Source organism: Emydura macquarii, unplaced genomic scaffold (assembly GCF_026122565.2).
Source record: "Emydura macquarii macquarii isolate MOO-44397 ecotype Brisbane River unplaced genomic scaffold, CSIRO-AGI_Emac_v2 contig_3372, whole genome shotgun sequence".
NCBI classification, from domain to species: domain Eukaryota; kingdom Metazoa; phylum Chordata; order Testudines; family Chelidae; genus Emydura; species Emydura macquarii.
Window position 1 is genome coordinate 642,964 of NW_027133509.1, and position 18,245 is coordinate 661,208.

Sequence of the window (18,245 nt, forward strand, 5' to 3'; positions counted from 1 at the left end):
TCATGTCAGCTTGATTCTGTGATACAGGGTTATCCAGCCTGTCTTAGAGCTGTGGCAGCAGCTGCTTTATTAGTTCAAAAGGTACAAGATTTGATGCTTGGACATCCTTTAACTCTTTATGTGCCACATGCTGTAGAAGCCCTGTTAATTAAAGGAAAAACTCAGCATATTTCAGCACAACGCCTTACTCAATATGAAATTGTGCTTTTAGCAGCTGATAATATTATTATTAAACGTTGTGCATCTTTAAATTCAGTTACACTGTTACCGATTCCCACTGAAGGGGAACCTCATAATTGTGATTATGTTATTTCTCAGAGCACTACACCTCGCCCTGATCTTCAGGATACTCCTTTGATTGATCCAGATTATATTTTGTATATTGATGGTTCTTGCTTTGTTGATGAGACAGGAATGCGTAGAGCAGGGTATGCGGTGTGTACGTCACATGAGGTCTGGGAAGCTCATTCTTTACCTAATGTATATTCTGCTCAATTGGCTGAATTGATTGCTCTTACACGTGCTTGTTGTTTAAGTGTAAATTGTTCTGTTAATATTTATACTGATTCTCGCTATGCATTTGGAGTTTGTCATGCTTCAGGACAAATTTGGAAACAAAGAGGTTTTCTTACTTCTTCAGGACAGCCCATAGCACATGCTCAGGCTGTGAATAATTTGCTTGTTTCTATTATGTTACCTTCTTCTATTGCTGTTATTTTTTGTAAAGCTCATACTTCTGCTTTGGATGAAGTCTCCCGTGGAAATGCATTTGCAAATAAAGCTGCAAGGGCTGCAGCCAGGAATGCCTTTCCTCCTCCGGATGTACAGGCAGTCTGTGCTTCCTGGCCAGCTCAATTTTCTGTCTCTCCTTTGGAGATTTATGATTCAGTTCCATCTTCGGAGTTGGACAATTGGAAGACAATTGGGGCAAATTTTTCTGACAATATATGGTGGTCACCTGATGGCCGCCCAATGGCTCCGAAAAATCTTTTGTTTAAACTTGCCAGCTATGTTCACCAAGGTGGCCATGCGTGCAAAGGGGGGATAGCTGATCAGGTTTTGCGATTTTGGTGTGCACCAGGTATTCATCAAGTGGCTAAACAAGTATCTCAAGGTTGTGTTATCTGTCAAAAGTATAACGTGGGACGTCATCAGCCACAACAACTGGGGGCACCAGAATGGGTTTATGGCCCATTCCAGCGTTTGCAGATAGATTATATGGACTTGCCTCCTTGTAAGGGTTTTAAACATGTGCTAGTAATAGTATGTGTGTTTTCAAAATGGATTGAAGCTTTTCCAACTAGAAAAGCTGACACAGCAGCTGTTGTTAAGGCATTAGTGAAAGATGTAATTCCAAGATTTGGCTGCCCTTTAGTGATAGAATCTGATAGAGGAAGTCATTTTGCTAATCAAGTTATGCAGTCTTTAATGAAAGCATTGGGTATAATTCAAAAATTACACACTCCATATAGACCTCAGTCATCAGGAATAGTTGAAAGATCAAATGCAAAATTGAAGAATCAACTATCTAAAGTTATGGATGATACCGGATTACGTTGGGTGGATGCGTTACCATTAGCTTTAATGCATCTAAGAACTATGCCTATTAGAAAGACGAATTTATCTCCCTATGAAGTTATTTTTGGGAGACCATTTCAACTGTGGGGAAGCCTGACACCTGCACACGCCAGTCTTATGTGTGGAGATGAGGAGTTGGTTGCATACGTTATAAAATTACAAAAGACACTTACTGCTATTTTTAAGTTTTCCAGAGACGCTCAGAGAATTCCTTTAGATGTGGCCGTGCATGACATCCAGCCGGGAGATTGGGTACTGCTAAAGAAGTTTTCACGCAAGAATTGCTTAGAACCAAGGTGGGATGGTCCTTACCAGGTGTTGTTAACAACATACACTGCTGCAAAGCTACAGGGAAAAGAAGCTTGGTACCACTGCACCCATCTAAAGAAAGTACGATCACCTGATGCTGATTCTTAGAAGGAGAAGATTTCTAAGTGCAACGAGGGAGCTTCGCTGGACCGAGGTCCCAGAAGCAGACGTGGAAGGTGAAGAACTAAGGGCAATCCCCTTGTGATTGCTCTGAAGTAGACGTGGAAAGGTGAAGAACCACAGGCAATCCCCTTGTGGTTGCTTTGAAGAAGACGATCAACGAAGTCAAAAGTGCAGCAGGAAAGAAAAGATTAATGGACTATATTATTTATTTATTATTTGGTGTGTTTGTTATATTAAGGGGATAAATTGTTTTAGAATTAGTGTGGAAGATGGATATATTGTTTTTGATGATGTTTTTAATTAATTTAAATATAGATAATGCAGATTTTAAAGCCAATTCATTTTATACGTTGATAAAGAATTTAACTGCATCTTGGGAGGTAAAAGATTGTTGGGTGTGCTCTTTTATGGCAACCCATCATTGGGAAGGAATACCTCTAATACCTATTCCTGTGCCAGTTAATGAATGGGAAGGTTTGGCCTGGACTAATCCCATGGGAACAGTAATAGGGAAAGAACATCGGTTGGGAATGAGAGTTGATCCTAGAGACTTAATTCTCTCTGGAAGGAAGCCAGCTGCACCACTATGTGTGCAACAGACACATTCTGTACCGGTAACAGATTCAGATAAACCCTGGTTAAATGTTATTTGTGAGGTAAAGAATGTAGGGAAATATTCAAAATGCAAATACATTGTCTATCTACCTACAAAGGAAGGAAAAAAAATCAGTAAAACTTTGATACAGAAACGAGGATCCAATGCTACTAATTTGAACCAGAAGAGAGTTTATAATTGTACGTTAGATGCTACCCGAGGAATTAAGTGTAACAATACCCATAAATGGTGGAAGAAGTTAGAGAATATGAATTTATATAAAAATAACCAGTTTAGAGAAGAGGTTTGGAAAATTCACAAGGCTACTACCATTAATCAATATGTAAATGATACCTGGTTTGAATGGGCTAACATCATGTTACATGTGTTATACCAAGCCCATTCCAATAGTTGCAGAGGAGTTACTCCAATTGAAGAAGGTGTATGGTGGGCATGTGGAAATTGGGCAGGAAAAACTTTACCACCAAGGTGGAAAGGAAGATGTACCTTAGTATATCTCTGGCCTGGAGGTGTGCATCCAATTCCTTTACATGACGTTGTGTATAATCACCAACCAAAAAGAAGTTTTATGCCCACCCTGGATGCTCACCATTATAACCCATTAATTGAACACGCTTCAGCATTCTGGAGAGGATGGAGAATGTTTTTGCCCTGGCAAGGAGTGGGTGATTTGGAGTATGCACTAAGAAATTTTTCAGCAGAATTTGAGATATTTGCCAATGTCACTGGAGATGCTATTTTAAAATTACAGGCTGAAATTGAATCATTGGCACAAATGAGTATTCAAAATAGATTAGCCCTAGACCAATTGTTAGCTCAGCAAGGAGGAGTTTGTGTAATGCTGAATCAAATCTGTTGTTTTTATAAAAATGAATCAGGTCAAATTGAGATGGATGTACACAAAATTTGGAATGTCAGTAGATTTTTCCATGAATTTGCTAACCCTCCAATGCCACCGTTTGGCATTGATATTTCATGGTCATCCATCTGGAATGCTTTGACTTTTTGGTTACCAGACTTATTGTGGCTTAAAAAATTGTTTGTGATTATAATAGTATTTACGATAATATTACTGTTAATATTTTGTTTTAGACAGTGTTGTTGTTCATTTTTCCAGCAAAAAAGGTTTAAGCCCCCTAAGAAACAGATGGTGCAAAGGTCAATACGGTATTGGTATAATGGCAACGAAAATGAATGAATATATCATAATTGTGATTCTAGTAGTAAATCTATTAGAATCAAAGGGGGGAACTGTGAAGGGAAAACAAGATGGGGTTTCTGTTTTTGCTGAGAACTGATTTTAGAATTCACTGTAAAAAGTTTGAGATAGAAAATGTTTTGTTAGCAGTTGTTTAATTTTAAAATGTTTTGTTATAATAATATAGTTAAGAGGTCTAGACACTAGTAGAGAAGGAATGCAGAGAAAGACCTTGTAATTTAAATAAGGAAAGTTGTTAGTATTTAGTTAGAAAATTCCTAGATAATATTTTTAGTATGTATCACCATGGAAACTGTGACGTGTTAAAACTTGTTTATACGATTCTATAAATACGGTCTGTTTTTTGGAAGCAAGGGGGATTCCTTATGTTTGAAGGGATCACCTTCTTTACGTAAAGAATAAACTTTGATTTTGCTAATCTGTTGTTGGCTAATTCTGAACCCCTGCCTAGGCAACGGACATATCAGTAAGGACCCCCGAGTTTGGGTTCTTCCACAGAGTTCAAGCACTAATTGCTTGAGAGTTTCTTCCTCTCTGTCTTTTTTTGTTTGTTTTTTCATTCCCTTATGCAGGAACTACGGCATCTGCCCACAGCCTCCACCAATATGTAACAGGCAGCTTGGATGGCCAGGAGGCCTAGTGATTATAAAGCCTTGCTCTCAGCCCCTTGCTGGGTTGAGTAGACTCAGTCTTTAAGGCTGGATGGGTAGGGGGACCTGGGTCCTCCCTCTCCACCGGGTCCCAGCCCAGGGCCCTGGGTATGTCAACCCCTGAACAGGGGGTTCCTCCCAGCAGAGAGTCAGAATCTGCTGCCCTAGGCTACTTCCTATCAGTCTGTTCAGTTTGGGCATGATGACTCTAGTCCAATTTGCTGGGCGGTTTGTTTCTCGTAGGATGCCCTGTTGGGTCCTGGGTGGCACCTTGCTGTGGTCCCAGGCTCCTTCAGGCAGGGCATCCACAAGATGATGAGTACAAACCCCACAATGTCTCTGGGATTTGCTCAGTCAATTACCTCCAGTGCTAGAGATTCTTTCACAGTTTCTCTTGGCTGGGGAGCCAGTGCTGACTTCCAGGTGGCTGCCCTGCCTGGCAGGCTAGTGCTCCTTCCTTTCAGGCAGGGAGACAGCTAGCTCCTGCCGCTTTGCCAGTCAGCCCCGAACTGAGCCAGGCTCTCTTCATTTCCTTGTGTGCCAGTATCCAAAGCCATTTAAACCCCAAAGGGGCACAAGGTGGCCTTTCTCTAAGTTACTTAGGCACAGTGCAATCAATGGAAGCGCAACGGGCCTGATCCTCCAGGTGAATGGCAGGTGGGAGCAGCCCCACTGAAAAAAATTGGGGCTGCAAAATTCATCAAGGTGTTACCTTATTCTCTTTTTAATCCGTCCATAAACCCACCTCTGCTGGTACCTGCACATCACCCCTCTGGCATGGGCTAGGTTAGTGGTGGTTCAGACTTCTGCTTTTTGCTCAGCCTTGTTCATTTTTTTACTCTTCTTCCTAACCATTCCCACTATTTGTGTGACGCCCAGACTCTAGACAGGGCCTGTCTTCTTAACATGTCCGCACAGTGCCTAGCAGTGGGAGCCAGGATACTTCACTAGACTTCCAAAGTTCTACCATAATAATGACAAGTGGGGTAAACTAGATGAGAATCAGGGCCAATATCCTTTTCTACAGTCATAATAAAGTGTGCCAGCTGGGGCGTGGGTGGTCATGCCTACCGGTCAGAGCAGTGGCAGTCAGAGGCCAGGATTCAGAGCCAAGGGTCAGGAACCAGGAGTCAGAGCCAAGATCAGAGCCTGGGTCAGAGTCCAAGAGTGAGCCAAGAGGCAGGACTATCACTACAGCTGTGGAGCTCATCTTGTTGCATAGACACAGACACTTCCAGGCACAAATTCCCGGGCTTAAATAGAGCACCTGCACCAAGCAGGGACCACGATGGAAACTGTCGGTCTGGACTTGCAAGGTGGTACTTCCTGTGGTGTTTATCTCCCCAGGATCTATGTAATAACACATGCAGCCCTACCATTGCTGCCTCATAGCATTCTAGTTCCCACAGAACTTCACATCATGCTCCAGCTGCAATGGAGCTAGGGGAGCTGGTGGGGGACTCTAACAGACTGGGTTACCCAGGAGTGCCAGCGAACAGGGTTCTACAGGAATGTGGGGCCAGTGGGGAGCCCGGACTGCCCTACCAAAGAAGGCTCAGCATCTATGCAGCCTGCGTGGAGCAGGGTTCCTCTCACCTGAATATGTTTGCGAATATGTGGTCGATTTTGTCATAGATGGGCTGAGCGAGGGCACTGTTGAGGTCTATGCGGGCGAAGGTCGGGGACGCGTATACGCCATTGTTCTGGCATACAGCTTTCAGGGTCCCGTAGAAGCCTTGGTAGCCATTGTCTCGCTGGATAATTGGAAACACAGTTGTAATGAAGTGGGTATGGGATACATCACTTATGATTTGTACTGCAGGAGAACCTATAGGCCTCAGCTGAGCCTAGGGCCCCATTGTGCTGTGATCTGTACAAACATATGTCTACACTGGAGCTGGAAGGTGTAATTTCCGCTCAAGCAGACATACCCACACTAACTCTGACATGTTTGAGACCCATGGTATGTACTTCGGGCAGCTAACTCCCCACTCCACCGGTGCTGCCTGTGACTTTTCCCTTTGCAATCTAGACTGGTATATTGCTGTGTCACCCCAACACCCTCACTCCTGGGGCCCATCTTGCACTTGCCATGCTGTGTGAACCCCCCCACTCCTGTGGTAGCCAACACCCAGCCACCTGCAAGCAAGCGGTTTCTGACCTAGTGAATGAATGCTTCTGGTCAGCCACTCCTGGGATTATGCAGTGGTGTGACCCCCAGTCACCATCCCCAGTCCCAGATGCAACCCAAGGAACTGCCATCTTACAGAGTTCAGTGCTGCCCACTGGACTCTGCAAGCTCATTGGTTAGTCAATTTATCAAATAAATTGATATGCACCAGTTCTGTCACTCCAAATGAGCTCCTTGCACACACTCAAACCACATGCACTGCTTTAGATAAAACAAAGAAATAAATTTCTTAAGTACAGAAAGATTTTAAGTGTTTATAAGCCAGAAGACTGTAAATCAGATTTGATCTAGAAGAAGTAAAAGCAAATCACATTCTAAACTAAACTTAACACTTCAGGAGCCTTAAAGTCTTAGATGGTAAGGACTTTCCCCCACAGATCTCAAAACACTTTTCAAAAGTTAATAAGCAACAGGGAAGCAAAGGTGGAGACAGTTGCTGGCCAGAGTGTGAAAGCTACACATTAGGTCTAAATCGAAAGCTTGCTACTCACTGTGAGGAACCGATTGTACACGTTCCGGTAAGATGATTTTGCTTGCTTCACGCCTTCATTAAGTGGTTGTTCCAGATGGGCAAAACATTTCTCAATCTCCTTCTCCAAAGCCTTGATCTTCTCCTCCACAAAGGTCTCCAAGCCACTCTGCTGATAGTGATTCTGGAATGGCAGAAGAGCACAGGACACCTCACTGCTCAGCTGATGCTGCAGGCAAAATATATATACACGCCAAGATTTCTTCTGACCCAAGCCTGCGCTGCATTTTGTAGCTAGGTCAGCACCTGGACAGGCGGCATCTAAAGAACACAATGTGCTGGAAGAGGCGGTGTCACCAGTCCAGCTGGTGGTGCTCTGAGTCAGTACTGAACCAAAGCCCTAGCGTGGCATGATGCTGGAGGCTGCGGGAAGGAGGGGAGTAAGTGACAGCTGGGCTACAGGATCGGTTCCAGGGTGTGGCTTCCTTTGCAGGTAAAGCCAGTCATGCTTTTAAATGTCAATTACAGATAAGGAGAAAAGAAGAGAATCTCTGTATTTTTTTCCTCCTTTCACTGCTTTAACCCCGCACAGAACACAATGGGCACAGTGATACGTCTTATCCTCCAGCGATACGGGTCCAGCAGTGAGCAATTGGGTGGTAGCACATGGTGTGATATTAAAAAACCCAACCGGCCAATGAGAACATGGCTTTGGACAACATGGGCATGTCTACACTAGGGAAAACTGCAAGTTTCAGCTCTGACACAGCTTCACTGGTGCTTCCCACAGAATAAGCTGTAGTTTAGAAAGGATGCTGGGATTTCTACCACCTCATCATCTAGTCCTGCTCTGGGGCTAGAACTCATATTCTCCTGTATCACAAACTATAGTTCCTCTCCCTAGTTTGAGTACAGAACTAACCCCATTAGTGGTGAAGAGTATGGGATCTATGACACACAGTTGAGAAGCTCCAGGAGGCTATAGTGTATTTATACTCTAACCAGCTTATTGCTAGATTTCTGGAGCAGATTTGCGTTTGTTTCCTGCTAGGAACCATGGGGTATGTGGCCTGGTTCAAAGGATCAGGGATGGAAGGGGGAGAAAGCAGCGTGCAGAGAAACTGCTGCTGTGGGAAGCGAGGGAAATATTCACTGGACCATCGCTATGCTAGCAGTAAGGCAGATCGCAGCACCGAAAGTTGTCCCAGCCATACCACCATGTCTTGTGTGGAGTTGAAATTCTCAGCCAGCAGGACAATGCCGAGAGCCTCCGTCACATAATCCATTAGCAGCTGCTTCTTCTCTTTCAGATAAATATTCCTGACGTACTCTCTCAGCTTGGGGATCTCTGGAATAGCACAGATAGGCAGAGTTAGGCCTGGTTTATACCTAGGATGACCTAGATACGGCACTAAGGGCTGTGAACGTTTTCACACTTTGTGTGATGTAGTAAGGTCGACCTAACCCTCACTGTAGACACAGCTAGGTTGACAGCCCTGGGTGGGACATGTGAACTGCCCATTCGGGGAGGCTAGCCCACGGTCTCACCCCTTCTGACAGAGACCCCGCTCTCTTCCCGCTGGACTCTGCCCAGGGCCCTGCGGTGGCCAGAGAAGCCCCGCCCCAGATGGCCTGAGTCATAGAATCATTGAATCATAGAGTTGGAAAGGACCTCAGGAGGTATTTAGTCCAACCTCCTGCTCAAAGCAGGACTAACCTCAGCTAAATAATCTCAATGAGGGTTTTGTCAAGCCGCAGCTTAAAAACCTCTAAAGATGGAGATTCCACCACCTCCCTAGGTAACCCATTCCAGTGCTTCACCACCCTCCTAGTAAAAAACTTTTTCCTAATGTCCAACCTAGATCTCCCCCACTGCAACTTGATACTGTTGCTCCTTGTTCTGTCATCTGCCACCACCGAGAACAGCCTAGCTAATATCAAATCCCCCCTCATTCTTCTCTTCTGCAGACTAAACAAGCCTCGTTCCTTCAGCCTCTCCTCATAAGTCTTGTACTCCAGCTCCTTAATCATTTTTGTTACTCTCTGCTGGACTCTCCCCAACTTGTCTAAATCCTTTTTGTAGTGGGGGGCCCAAAACTGGACACAATACGCCAAATGCGGCCTCACCAATGCTGAATAGAGGGGAATAATCACTTCCTGTGATCTGTTAGCAATGCTCCTACTAATGCAGCCCAATATGCTATTAGCCTTCCTGGCAACCAGGGCACATTGCTGACTCATATCCAGCTTCTTATCCACTGTAACCCCCAGGTCCTTTTCTGCAGAACTGCTTGCTAGCTTGTTGGTCTCCAGTCTGTAGCTGTGCATGGGATTCTTCCGTCCTAAGTGCAGGACTCTGCACTTGTCCTTGTTGAACCTCATTAGATTACTTTTGGCCCAATCCTCCAGTTTGTTTAGGTCCTTCTGTATCCTATCCCTACCTTCCAGGGTATCTACCACTCCCCCCAGCTTAGTGTCATCCGCAAATGTGCTGACGGTACAATCTACCCCATCCTCCAGATCATTAATGAAGATGTTGAACAAAACCGGCCCCAGGACTGACCCCTGGGGCACTCAGCTTGTGACCAGCTGCCAGCTAGACATGGAGCCTTGGATCACTCCCATTGAGCCAGATGACCTAGCCAGCTCCCTATCCATCTTATAGTCCATTCATCCAATCCACAGTTCTTTAACTTGCTGATAAGAATACTGTGGGAAACCATATCAAAAGCTTTGCTAAAGTCAAGGAACATCACGTCCACCGCTTTCCCCACATCCACAGAGCCAGTCATCTCATCATAGAAGGCAATGAGGTTGGTCAGACATGACTTGTCCTTGGTGAATCCATGCTGACTGTTCCTGATCACCTTCCTCTCTTCCAAGTGCTTCAAAATGGATTCCTTGAGGACCTGTTCCATGATTTTTCCAGGGACTGAGGTGAGGCTAATTGGCCTGTAGTTTCCTGGATCCTCCTCCTTCCCTATTTTGAAGATGGGCACTATATTTGCCTTTTTCCAATCACCTGGGACCTTCCCCAATCGCCACAAGGTTTCAAAGATAATGGCCAATGGCTCTGCAATCACATCAGCCAATTCCCTCAGCACCCTTGGATGCATTGCATCCATCCCCATGGACCTGTGCATATTCAGCCTTTCTAAATAGTCTTGAACCTGTTCTTTCAGCACTGAGAGCTGCTCACCTCTGCCCCATTCAATGCTGCCCAGTGCAGAAGTCTGGGAGCTGACCTTGTCTGAAAAGACAGAGGCAAAAAAGAATTGAATACTTCAGCTTTTTCCACATCCTCTGTCACTAGGTTGCCTCCCCCATTCTGTAAGGGCAGGGACAACATGGCAGGGACTGTCTCTTTTGTGCATGTAGAGCACCTAGCAGCACAGAGCCCTGACTGTGGTTGTGGCCGCCAGGTGCAATTGTAATACAAATAATAATAATAAATGTAATCCCCACAGTTTGGGGAAAATGCTTCTGCATGTTTACATGCTGCTTGGAACCAAATTCCTGCACCTGTGAAGTTCACCCATCACCAGTAAGAGATGCACACAGGAGATGCAGAGTAAGTGTCTTGCACAATGAAATCTTAGCAATTCATGTTGAAAGAATGATTGCATGTTACCTGTCTCTTCCTTAGTGAGAAACATCTTCTGCCAGTATTCTTTGGCACTGACTGTGTAAATTAGATCAGGCTTCTGCAGAATTTCTGAATCACTCGGAAGTGTTCTCTAAATAAACCAGACAGAGACTATTTAAAAAGTGGGGTTATTGAAGCAGCTTTAGAAAAACCCTATTGTCGCTGCCTAATTCCACCCCAGTTAGCGCAATAAGTGATGCAATGATTGTTAATATAATCAGTTGTGCATCCTCAACCTACCCCATTCACATCAGGGTCCAGTTCAAAACTGAACTCCCTCACTCTCTTTAGCAGCATATTCCTCTGTCTCATCTCACCATTGTTGGTGCATGAGCCTCTTCCTCTGCATCTTCTGCCACTAAGAACAGCTTCGTGAACCTCTCTCCCTCATCAATGTCCCAGCTCATCTCTCTTCCATTCTGAGGCCTTGTTTACTCTCTCCCTACGTTACCGGCTTTGTTTAAGGAATGCTTTGTGCTGCAGACAAACAGTGCATCTTCAATTCCTAATTCTGTATTACTATGGAGCGATTTGATGTGGGTTGTCAATTTTTCATTGATCAAACACCGAATTGAGGCTCATCTTTGTCTATGCATTGACTTTAGCGCCTCGATTCTTTGTTTATGACTCAGAATCAAATCAGAGAGGATGGTCAGTTCCAAACACCTGAGGTAAAGGAGAGCTCCCTAATGGAGTTTTCAGAAGTGCCTAACAAGGTTAGGCAACTAAATCCCATTGAAAGTTTGTGGGAATTAGGCGGTGAAGACCGAGATAGATCTGGCCCCAGAATTCATCAGGACTTGGAACTTTGTATGTTAACATTGAGGGTTTTATACTATAATTGAGGCAAGCTAGAAGTCATCACATCTCATGGGAAAACACCTGATAATAAATATTAGTCCAAGGACGATCACATTTGCTATTCAAATATAACAGGAATAGGTTTCCAGTAACTGGAAAACCCACTGTTATATATTTTACCTTGAGTTTTGTCTTCATTCCACTGCTTTTCTTCACTTTCACGGTTGTGTTCCTCTCTAAAATGGCATCATGTGTGGTTTCTATAGGTTTCTATATTTGGAAAGGTAATGAAAGTTACTATAGGTAGTACCCCAAAATGCTCCCACAGTTTTTGAAGCCAGATGACCCCATCTAATCTGGTTTCCAACATAACACAGGGCAAACTTTACCCACGAATTTCTACATCAAGCCCAGAACTTCTGTTCGAGCTAGAGCAGATCTTTTAGGGCTTTGTCTACATGAAGCAGTAATGTCAACTAAAGGGATGTGAGTTCTACAGCCTACTAACATGTTGCACATGAATTAGTCCTTGTGGACCCTGCCAGCATGGACTAGAAGTTCCCTAGTGTGCTTTTAACATAATGCTGTTTGAAACAGCACTACGTTAGTGAGAGTCAGCATGAATTTGTCAAAAACAAGTCATGTCAGTGGAATTTAATAGCTTTCTCTGACGGGGAAGAAGCCTTGTGGATGGGGAGAAGTGGTAGATGTGGTTTATCTTGACTTTAGTATGGTTTTGATTCTGTCGCACATGACCTTTTCATAAACAAACTAGAAAAACAGCCTAGATGGTGCTACTATAAGGTGGGTGCATAACTGGTTGGAAAACTGTTCCCAGAGAATGGTTATCAGCGGTTCACAGTCAAGCTGGAAGGGCATATCGAGTGGGGTCCTGCAGGGTCCTTGATCCTGTTCTGTATAATATATTCATAAATGATTAAGATAATGGTATAGAGAGTAAGTACACTTAAAGTCTGCAGACGATACCAAGCTGGGTGGGGTTGCCAGTGCTTTGGAGAATAGGATTAAAAGTCAAAATGATCTGGAAAAACTGGATGAAATTCAATAAGGAGAAATGCAAAGCACTCCACTTAGGAAGGAACAATCAATTGCACACGTACAAAATGGGAAATGACTGTCTAGGAAGGAGTGCTGCAGAAAGGGATCTGGGGTTGTCGTGGATCACAAGCTAAATTTGAATCAACAGTGTTGCAAAAAAGGCAAACATCATTCTAGGATGTATTAGCAGGAGTACTGTAAGCAAGACGCGAGAAGTAATTCTGCTCTACTCAGCACTGATAATGACTCAACTGCAGTATTGTGTCCAATATTCGGTGCCACATTTCAGGAAAGATGTGGACAAATTGGAGAAAGTCCAGAGAAAAGCAACAGAAGTGATTCAAGGTCTAGAAAACATGACTTTTGAGGAAAGAGTGAAAAAATTGGGTTTGTTTAGTCTAGAAAATAGAAGACTGAGGAAGAACATAACAGTTCAAGTGCATAAAAAGTTGTTACAAGGAAGAAGGAGAAAAATTGTTCTCCTTAACGTCTGAGGACAGGAAAAGTAGCAATGGCTTAAATTGCAGCAAGGGAGGCTTAGGATGGACATTAGGAAAAACTTCCTATAGGGTAGCTAAGCACTGGAACAAATTGCCTAGAGAGGTTGTGGAGTCTCCATCACTGGAGGTTTTTAAGAACAGGTTAGACAAACACCTGTCGAGGATGATCTAGCTATTACTCAGTCCTGTCTTGAGTGCAGGGACTGGACTCGATGACCTCTTGAGGTCCCTGCTTGTCCTACACTTATAGGATTCTATGTTAAAGCCTATAGGGAACTTCCAGTGCATGCTGGAAGGATGCACATGGACCAATTAATGAGTAGCAGGTTAGTGCACTTTAGAAATCACACACACCCCCATAGTCCACATTACTGCTCTGTGTAGACAAGCCCTTTGAAAGATAGTCAGTCTTGATGTAAAGACTCCAAGTGACCATCCCACCCTAGGTAAATTGGTTCAATGATTAATTACCCACACTGTTAACATTTTTTGCCTTATTCATAGTCTGAATTTATCCAGTTTCAGATTCCAGCCACTGGATCTTGTTAGGTCTTTTTTTGCTAGATTGAAGAGTCATCTGCTCTTGGAAATCTCTTTCCCATGTAGGCATTTGTAGTTTGTGATCAAGTCACCTCTTAACCTTCTCTTGGCTAAATTACATCGTTCAGCTAACTGCAAACTATCAAAAGAATTAAACAGCATTATTGCTTTCAACAACATTCATTTTGTTTTTGGTTCATGTAATTTAAAACTATCTTTTCATAAGCTGCTTCTCCCAGGTTAGTTAGTGAGGCAGACATTGCTACATGAAACACAAAAACCAGCTCTAGTGGAATTAATCTGTATTATAATCGGAAGCATATCTTCAGCTCCTAATTTGGTCTTGTTCTGCCATTTTACATTGGGCAACATTTGATCAAGGCTTGTTTTGTCTGTGAACTGATTTTAGTTCTTTGAACCCTTGTTTATGATTCAGAAATAAACCATAGAAGGCTAGACAAGAAGGTCTAGTGGTTACGAAACTAGACTGGGACTAAGGAGATCCAGACTGGATTTCCAGCTCTGCCACAGACTCCGTGTGTGACCTTGCAGAAGTAACTGAGTCTCTCTGGGCCTCAGTTCCCCACCTGTAAAATGGGAATAACATCCCTGCCTCACAGGGGTGAGGGGATAAATTGAATAATGTTTGTGACATGCTCAGATACTACTAGGATTATGGCCATAAATAAATTAACCCATATGGCTGAGTTCACTCAACTTTGTTATCAACGCTGCCTAAATTCTAACATTTTGCATTCCTCAGGGCTCCCATGTTTGGGGACAAACCTATTGTTCCCATTTAACAGATGGAGAAGCTAAGGCACAGAGAACTGCCAAGGAATACACTACGAATCTCTGAGATGGGATAAGAACAAGGGACTTCCTGGCTTTCACACAACTGGACCAGGCCTCTCTTAGGATATTTACCTGATTCCAGCTGATGATCTACTTCCTTTCTGAATTACAGATGCTGATAGCTCTTGTAATTTTATCCTGACTGTGGGCTAAACTGCATTTTTCTTAGCCACACAAGGCGAATGGGGGTGCTCATGTGTGGAGCATGAGCAGGCGATACCTAGACTGGGCCCCATGGATGCTATAAATGCCTAATTTTTAAAAAAATTAGCCCTGCAGCTCCTCTTACAGTAAGCAGGAGTCTTGCTGGTGCAACCCTTTGTATTTAGGAGCCTAGGGGATAACACCATCTTCACAACACAAATCAGTTACTTCTCAGTTTTGTTCATGGAGCACCTTCAATTTTAAAACTATAACTTTTTTTTTTTTTTTTTTTAAGTCTTCAAATACTCACATTATTCTGTTTTCTTTCCCTGGAAAAAAAATGAAAAGGACACATTTAACCAGGTTTGACAAAAATCCTGTTATGCCCCTTGCACATAAATATGTGCAGGGGTTTTATGGAAGGTGAAAATACACAGTCTGGAAATTGGGCTTTAGTGTGTTCATAGACATTGCCAGCCTGGATCAGACCCAAAGTCCACCTAGCCCAGCATCTGGTCCCTAGCAGCGACCAGCACGAGGTGCTTCAGTGGAAGGTGCAAGAATCCCTGTAGAGGACAATTATACACTGACCTGTTTCTTCCCAATGCCTGTGACACAGAGGTGAATTGGTGGTTCACAGCTCTCGTCAGACCTGACATACTGGCTCCCTCTGATACACTGATTATACTATAGCTCCAGTGTTACTTTTGGAAGAGGAGGATCAGAGTTCTATCCCCGCTACTGCTGTGAGGTTCTGGGTGGTTACTGCAGCTGGGCAGGTGACATTGGTGAAGTGTTGGGTGGTGAGAGATTGGATACATTCAAATGAAAAGACTGCTATGGCAGATTTCACGTAGTTTAATTGCAAAATAGAGGATGCTTTTCAATCCTCAGCTCTCACGTTCAGTTCCTGCTGCCGACTCTCCCAGGGGCACAGTGTTATACACACAGATACCTACACTTTCATCCTGTCTAGACCAGAGGTTCTCAAACCGGGGGAGGGTCCCCCTGAACTGGGGGTGTGGAATATATTCTAGTGAGGCCATGAGAACCTTTAGGAAAAAAGAAACTTCCTGCGCACATTTCACCCACAGTGATGAATAACTGCAAGGCTGATTCCTCCAGACATATAAAGTCCTCAGATGGTGCTGTGCATCTGACTCTAGATGGCGCTGTGCATTCTGGTGGATTTTTGTTAAGCTTGGATAATGTTATACAAAGTCGTTGGCATCTGTCCGTTAATCCATTTGCTACAATGCAGTGTGCACATTTAATTGTAAGCATCCTCGCAGTTTTGCCTTTGCTCTTATTACAATGGATCGTTGGGTCTGGCTGAATCAATGCCTTACTGAATGTCATATTTAGTGAGATTTGCATGTTGATTTATTTTTTCCCTGTATATGTACGTGCATGGCAGAAGGGTGGGTGTAAACTATTACTAGACGGAAAGAAGAGAGGCATGATCAAATACGTTTGAGAACCACCGGTCTAGACCAAGACTGTTGTTGGATACTGAAAACACCAGCCAGAACAAATGCCAGATGCTTCAGAAGCCGATGGGTGAACATGGACTGGCTGGGAGATAGAAGGAGGGGCTGCAGGAGGAAGACGGGCAGACAGACTGTACATCTCTGAAGGAAGGACTTTCGCACTTCCTGAAGCCTGGGGATAGACTATTCCACTACCTCAGGTATTCATCCAGCTGCAGATTATCAGACTTGGTGACCACCAGGGTGATATCTCTGCACATCCCGCCTTGGTAAGCTTTGATGCTCTCAGTCAGCAGCACTTCATGAACTTTGTCCCCCACAACTCGTTCGATGTTGCTGATAACCCAGATGACTGAACATTTATTGATGCTCTTAAGAAGAATGAGAGAGAGAGAGAGAGAGAGAGAATTATATCTGGAAGGGAAAAGGCAGCCAGGCTCCGTCCTGCAACACGCGGAGCACCCTCGATTCCCCACTGACGGCCATGGCAATGTAGAGCGCTCAGTCTCTGCAGGATTCTGTGAGCAATTTGAGCCCCTTGTTCAAGCCCCCAGCTATGATGCATCTGTACCATTCAGGACAGCACTAGCTGGAGGTTTAGAGTTGACCTCTAGGGATATGTCTACACATCAATTAGAGACCCATGGCTGGCCTGAGTCAGCTGGTTTGGGCTGTGGGGCTGTAAAATTGCTGTATAGACATTTGCTTTTGGACTGGAGCCTGAGCTCAAGACCCCACAGGAGGAGGGTGGGGTCCCGAAGCCTGGGCTGCAGTGAATGTCTACACGGCAATTTACAGCCCCATGTCCCGAGCTGGAGTCAACTGACCTGGGCCAGCTCTGGGTGTTTAATTGCTGTGCAGACATTCAGTGGGATAGCCGTAGGTGAGAGAAGATAAAGGAGCATGTGATCTTTGCAGGGTCTGCACTTCAGAAGAAAACCATCAGTCTCCCAGGGACGTGCGGAGGTGCTATGGGCCTGTGATGCTATGGGAATCCAGCAGCAGCAGTGATCCAAGCTGGGAAGCAGCGTTAGCTAATATCAGGGGTGCACCCTCAGGTGCTGATTCTGTCCATTCCACTAAAGCCTTCCCCAGACCCCAGAGCACATTGCCCTCTCCAGAGCTTTGCTCCCTTTGTTACACTGGAATAGTGATGTTACAATCAATGTTTAAACACTCTCCAGCCAAATCATGTCTCAGCATTTCCTCCCACACAGCGCAGAGCCGGCAAGTCACCTCTTTCCACATTTCATCCCTTTTGCTGTTATAATCTCCTGTCCCAGGAATATCCATAAACACAACACCTTCCGGAATCACATCTGACTTCGGAATCGTCACTTCCACGTATTTGATTAGTGGCCAGAGTCGCATCTTGGTTCCCACGTCATCCTGTGCTGGTTCCTCCACATCCTTGTCATTGTGACACCGGATATAAGGGTCCAGTTTGTCAGAGAGTTCTTTTGCCTGGGACACAATAAATAAATCAAACTCTGCCCCTCTATGGTGACAGGACCTTGAAGTCCTCTGTGAACAGCAATGAATTGAACGACCTTCCACGGGGGGGCGTTGTGAGACCAAGTTTCATCCCGCACTATTCATCCCCCACTGCACAATCACACATTTCCTATCACTGTCTTGAATCTCTCCCCTCCTACTTTTGGTTCTCTGATAAAAGAACGACTGGATGGTAAACAGTTTGAGAGCCACTGTCCTAATTCATGCAGCATGATATACACTCGCACATAGAACTTGTAGAATATTCAGCATTGTTGACTTCATATAAGTGATGTCACAGGAAAAACAATGTGGAATTGATTTAGCCGATGACAAGAAGCAATATTCCCTTGCTTCTCCTCCCTGCCTGCCCCTCACCTACCTTCACTGTCTGAAACTGGGCCGTACTCACTTAGTCCTGCTGCTCCAGGACCCGCCTTCTCACCCAGGCCTCCCCCTGCTCTAGCACCTCCTTCCCCACCTTACCCCTGGTCTGGACCCCACCTATCTCCTCCCCTCCCCAGCCTCCTCCCACTCTGGCCCCACCCTCTTTACCCATTC

General features: G+C 44.4%; 1 protein-coding gene across 1 annotated transcript in view; it reads right to left on the reverse strand.

Annotated features, from left to right (window-relative positions):
- LOC137143945 (nuclear GTPase SLIP-GC-like) overlaps positions 1-18,245 on the reverse strand; it is a 51,802-nt gene that overhangs the window by 16,830 nt on the left and 16,727 nt on the right. The window contains exons 8-15 of the mRNA XM_067534019.1: positions 17,427-17,654; positions 16,386-16,561; positions 15,011-15,029; positions 11,783-11,872; positions 10,787-10,892; positions 8,370-8,503; positions 7,178-7,339; positions 6,092-6,249 (exon numbers count right to left, since the gene is read on the reverse strand). Of these exons, the coding sequence (XP_067390120.1) occupies positions 6,092-6,249; positions 7,178-7,339; positions 8,370-8,503; positions 10,787-10,892; positions 11,783-11,872; positions 15,011-15,029; positions 16,386-16,561; positions 17,427-17,654 (1,073 nt within the window). The remainder of the gene's footprint in view (positions 1-6,091; positions 6,250-7,177; positions 7,340-8,369; positions 8,504-10,786; positions 10,893-11,782; positions 11,873-15,010; positions 15,030-16,385; positions 16,562-17,426; positions 17,655-18,245) is intronic.